This window comes from Akebia trifoliata, chromosome 8 (assembly GCF_017979445.1).
Source record: "Akebia trifoliata isolate Shusen 1 chromosome 8, ASM1797944v1, whole genome shotgun sequence".
In the NCBI taxonomy this organism is placed as follows: Eukaryota; Viridiplantae; Streptophyta; class Magnoliopsida; order Ranunculales; family Lardizabalaceae; genus Akebia; species Akebia trifoliata.
In genome coordinates this window covers 45917927-45923926 of record NC_141382.1, presented here as the reverse complement: position 1 = coordinate 45923926, position 6000 = coordinate 45917927, and the positions used below count along the sequence as shown (strand labels likewise).

Here is a 6000-nt window from a genome sequence, read left to right as displayed (position 1 = left end):
TTGGGGGGGCGGATGAATCAAGGCATATGGGTCCCTCCCTTGGGCACGTGCAATGCCCGCATATCACACACTTCAGGTAAGTGAGGGAACGTCCTCGCAGGTGGTCCCAAGAAAATATTGCTCATATTGGGTATCAAACACACAACTTATGAATTTTTACAGTTTATTGGATTCGAAATTATCATTAAGCCACCCCCTCGGGGTTAACAATTTTGATTATTATTAATATCATTAATCTCAACTTGGGTCTGATACTTTTCTGAAGTTCATCTTGGCAGTATATCTATAGAATATGGTATTAGATGTCGAACTTATTTATTCTTTTGTAACAATTCCTTAGTACAACATGTTAATTATATTTTTGTGTCCACACATTGATTTGCGTTATATTTGTCAATAACATCTTGTATGTTTGTAGTACAAAATAAAATTGTGGATGTTCAAGCTTCAATCGCCATCAATGCTCTGATTCTAACTATTAAAAAGTCTATATTTTCAATGAGTGTAAATCATACAAAATTGAGGTAAAAGATGAAGAAATGAATTATATAAATGCCAATACTTTGAGGGTCGAGAACCTAGGAACATTACATATAAATTTGAATTATTTCTTAATTGTGTTTCAAATCAAAATACAATGCATATTTATAGAGGAATTTCTTAACCAACTAAAACACACTAAACAACTTCATCACAATCGATATCCTAATATCTAACTCAATAATAATTACGATTCATAAGTAGAGAAACTAAAATTATTATTAAGTGATCCAGCCCATCATATCACATTATCATGGGATATTTACAAAAAAGTGATCAACTTTTGACAAATTTATGATTCCGACTCACTGTTCATTTTAATTATCAAAACATGAATTATAACGTTTTTAACGTGACTATTTCACAGGTTTAAAGTGACTAATTGGAAATAGTCACTTTAAAACTGAGAAATTGTCACTTTAAACCTGCGAAATAGGCACCTTAAAACCATGGGATTCGTTATCGTTCTGAATATTTTTTTAACAAAAACTTGATCATTCCCGTTTTGATAATTAAAATGGACAGTTAGCAGGAATCATTAATAACTCATTTTCTATTATCATTCTCCTTACTACTAATAATATTTTTGGCACGTATCATTCGAAGATGAAGGAGTTCGGTTATGTATAAGCCAGGCACAATGGGATCACACACCACTAGTCCATAAATATTCTCAGAGAAAATGGATTTAATTTCCTGAGAATCATTTTTTAGTGAAACCTATTTTGTGCGAAATTGTTTTCTCACAAAACATACACACCCTGACCTTAATTTGGAAGGAAAGTGCAACAAGAATTGAACCAATGGTTCTCTACTTGTCTTTGTTACAGAAGCACAAATAATTAAAGAGAGAGAGAGAAAGAGAAGTAGGTTTTCTTTCTTGTCATCACGTGAGATAAGTCTACACCATACCTGTCACTGTTTCACAATACGGCAAGACAGTTAGGGTTCTATTACAACAAATGCAACCCACCACTCCACACACACACACACACAGACTAAATTTGGCTTTCTCCAATGAACCAAACCCACATATTTAAATTGCCTTTAGAAGAAGGCATTTGTCGTCCAAACAAATTGAAACAAGTTGTTGAAATGGACCTCCTTCCTTTCTACCTGATTTCTGTGAATTTAAACTAAAGTTGTCTTTATTTCTTGTGATACAAGAACAAAGTGTTGTTTTCCCGTGACTCAACTACATACTTCCATTTTCTCTCTCTTCTCTTCTCTTCTCTTCTCTTTTCTGTATGTGTGGATAAAGTAATTCTTCTTTTCTTTTCTTTTCTTTTAAATTTTTCCTTTTTCCTATTTCTTTAGCATTATAAAGACCACGGTAAGCCATGACGATGTTTAAATTTTGCTTCATTTCCATATAAGATAGTCTCATTCTAATTAATGTGGAGATTATTAAAGGATGAAATCAACTTATTAAAACTTTTGTTTTTCACATATATATGAATACCTATAGTTATCCTTAACTAGAAAGGGATAGGCTATGGCAAAGTTTTTTATTATAAGCAAATGGGTTTGTGGTTGGTCATTTGATAGATTGTATTCACACGGACTTTACCAATAACTTAGCAAGTTGGTATTTTTATATTATTATAAATATTGATAGATTATTAGGAAGGTGTTAATAAATTTATGGAATGAGATTTTTTCTATCTTTAATTACTAATGTAATTAAGAAGAAAAGGAAGGTATTATTAACCTTAATCATAAGTTTTTTTTTTTTTTTTAATTTTTGATTGGTAAGCTTGTTTTTAATGAGTTCAGTAACTCAATGTTGGATGGATTTCAACATAGGTCTATCATGTTGTGTAAATGTCTTGTATTCTGTTGCGTTACGTAGAGTTGTGGGGATGCAGGGGTAACATCCCCGCCAGGGTCTAAATTTTTAAGGGGTACGAAAAGGGTAATCATGTAATATTTTCTTAAGAATTTTCTATTTTTAGGAGATTTTATATGGTTTGATAACTCTCGGTTATATAAATAGAGATCTCTAGGATTGCAAAATTTATGAGGAAGTAATGATTGTTCTTGTTTTGTTCTGTGGACGTAGGCATACTATCGAACCATGTACATCCTTGAGTTTTGTGTGATTGTATTATCTTCACTATTTCGATTTTTTCACATATCATCCCCCCAAAGACTTTACTAACTAAGTTAGCTGGCACTTGCACATTAAGCAATGTCATAAAATTGCAAAAGTTCCTTTGCATCTTACCTTGTTTTCATTTGCATAGAAAATCTCCCCATTCTATTACAATTTTTTTTTAAAAAAATTATTTGATGTGCTATAAACAATCATCAATTATAATTTATAGGAATATAAAAACTTTGCTGTCGACTTAACATAAATCTTGATTTTATTCAATATCATTGCTTAAGAATTGAGGGGAGTAGGATTAGTTCAATTCGCTTAGAATTTTGGAATAAGTCTTTGATGATGATGATGTATAATCCATTAATGACTCATACAAATTCTTTCCACCCTCAACCCTACCACACAACCACTTGATTACTAAGCCCATATTAATTGTTTAGAATTAAACAAAACAAAACAAAAAAAAAAAAAGGTTTTTTCTCTATTTTTCTTCATGAAAAATCTAGGGTATTCATGAGTTTCTCTTTTTACATAAATTACAGACGTGGGAATTGCCATAGTCCACACATTTTTACTCTTATGTTTAGAGGAAAGATAGGAGAGTAGTATAAATTACGGTGACTTACCTTCTTTCCACCTGCAATAACATTCAAGTTCTTCAGCTTTCCAAGATTACTGAAACCTTCTTCAAGTTTCTCAATTCACTTATTTTTACAATTCTCAAAGCTACTTTCAAAGCCTCAACTATCCCCCTCAAATTTCCAGTAGGCTTCAAATACTCAAGTATTTACCAAATTTTCGTTAGGTCATGGCGCCAAACGGAGAAGCCATGGTAAGGTCCTATGCTAAGATTGATAAGTACGGCAAGCCGCCGAGACTCTCAACCGAAGGCCTCCAAAGGACAATCTCCGATATTTCCTTTGAGTTGAGCAAAGAAGCAATAGAAGTAAAGCTTCCACCCATTTCTGAGGTTGAGGATGCCAAGTGTGAGTGTTGTGGCATGCGCGAAGAGTGCACACCTGAATACATTCAGCGTGTTCGTGATAAGTTTTCGGGGAAATGGATATGTGGGCTGTGTTCTGAGGCAGTGAAGGAAGAGTTGGAGAAAAATGGAGGGAAAGGAGAAGAAGCTTTGAATGCCCATATGAATGAATGTGTAAAGTTTAACAGGTTTGGTAGGACACACCCAGTTCTATACCAAGCTGAAGCCATGAAGGAGATGTTTAAGAAGAGTGCAAGAGTGAGGGCCAAGTCTAACAGTCCTAGGGAAAGAATGGGTGCAAAGAAGGGTGGGATTATGAGGAGCACAAGTTGCATTCCTGCAATTACAAGGGAGATGAATGATCGGTCAGCGATCGATTAGGTTGAATGTGGGTGGGAAGAATATTTTCTTGTTGAATGTTTCTTTTTTTTTTTGGGCGCTTTCTTAGGATTTTCAAGTGGTCACATTTGTTATTGTTGGGTGACCGTAACTTGCTCTCTTATGATCTTAAATAACCTTAGTGTCTCTAGGTGTTTTCGTGGGTAGGGAAGGGAAGGGAAGGGAAGGAGGATGCTCTTTTCACTCTCTAATTTGTTGTTGAAAGTTTTTGCCCTTTTAGGGTTTCCAATGACAATGATCCCATGCACTATTGTTGGGTAATTGTAACTCTCTTTCTTATGATGTAAACCTTCATTTTCCTCTGGGGCTTTGTTAAGTATGGAAGGGGGTTCTCTCTCTCTCTCTCTCTCTCTTCTTGTTGAAAGTTTTTGCTTTTTTGGAGTTTGCAATGGCAATTGTCCTGTGCATTAACATTTTATTTATTTATTTTTGCTCGGTAAACCTGTTTTTATGAGTTTAGTAACTCAGTGTTGACGGGATTTAAACCTAGGTCTCTGGTATCATCACCCAAAGACTTTATAACCTAAACTAGCTGGCACCTGCAACTGTAACGTACTTTATCTCTTATAACCTTCATCTCCCTAGCTATGGCACTTTCTTGAGTGGGAAAAGGAGATGCTCCTTCTCGTACCCTCTCTAGTTGCTATGTTGAATGTTTTTTTTTCCATTCACGTTTTTAAAGGAATTGACTCCACAATCATCTTAGGGTGACAGAAATTTGTCTTTTGTATATTTTTGTTTCATGTTAATCTTAGGATCAACGTTCATTTCCCTATGGGGTTTCTTCAGTGACCTTAATTGATCCAAACTCATATTATTTTTATATAACAAATCTCTTTACGCAATTAAGTGTATTAACAAAGAGATTGGAACCACCTCGAAGTGATCAAAGAAATTCATTTGATAGCTTCTTCATTCCTAACTAGAGGTTTTGAATTTTTTTGGCAAGAAGCAAATAGAGCGGCGGATTTCCCGGTAAAATTGGGATCTTTAGGGGAGGGTATGTTTGTAACTAAGGATGCATCTTATGAACCTCAAGAATTAACAAGAATTGCTGTTAATAAAAAATAAAAAAAATCTCTATGTCGAATTCTAGTGACTCATGAGAACATTCATGGAAACATGACATCCAACGATCAGTTTACACGGTGGGGATCATGTCTTTTTTATTTTTATTTATTTTTTTCTCCTTTTTTCCTTCTTCATGAGTTATTGGAACCTGACCCTTGTCATAATCTTCATCCTTTCATGGTTGATTCAACTTTCTTGACGCTTGTAACTGTTATTTTTCATAATTTATAACTGTAATATCCTCCTCCTACAATATCTAATGTTGTTGATGTTATAAGATTAGTGCACATTTTTTTTTTTTCTAATTTGAATGCATTATTTATTTTAATATGGTGCATGGGATATAAATGAAGGCATATGGGTCGATCAAATAATGGGGCCAAGTCAGTTAGAAATTCAATACCAAATCGAGTCAACACAGTAAAGTTTTGAGTTGACTTGATGAGTTCTAAAACTGTTATCATTAATTCATTTCTAATATTACATCTAATAGCCACTAGTGTATCTTATCAATTTGTCATGGCAATGACATAATGGTTATAAAACACAGAAATATATTTTGGTTTGACTCGGGCGAGTTGGGACTCAATAAGAAGACATTGGGCAAGTTTTCCATTGTGATTCGTGAACCATCTGGTTCAGCCAAAAATAGTTCAAATCTGATGGGCTATCAAAACTCAATAGAGAGGTGTAGTTTGGATATTGATGTTGGTGATTTTCTTTCCCTTTCTTAAATATAATTTTAAGAATTCAAATGTTTTATACAAAATAAGATTAGCATCCATTAATCCAACAGTTTATGAACAAGGATATACATTTTTGAGTCATGATAATCTAAAACTCTTTTTTCCAGACGCTCCCATCACAAAACCGTAGATCACTTTACATCAAGATACACAAG

The 6000-nt window shown here is 33.9% G+C and overlaps 1 protein-coding gene across 1 annotated transcript; it reads left to right on the top strand.

The window, feature by feature from the left end:
- The first annotated feature begins 3266 nt into the window (after positions 1-3266).
- LOC147397181 (uncharacterized) lies at positions 3267-4330 on the top strand. The gene has a single exon (XM_086451090.1). The coding sequence runs from the start codon at positions 3456-3458 to the stop codon at positions 4008-4010; it is 555 nt and encodes a 184-aa protein (XP_086307216.1). The 5' UTR covers positions 3267-3455; the 3' UTR covers positions 4011-4330.
- Positions 4331-6000: the final 1670 nt, after the last annotated feature.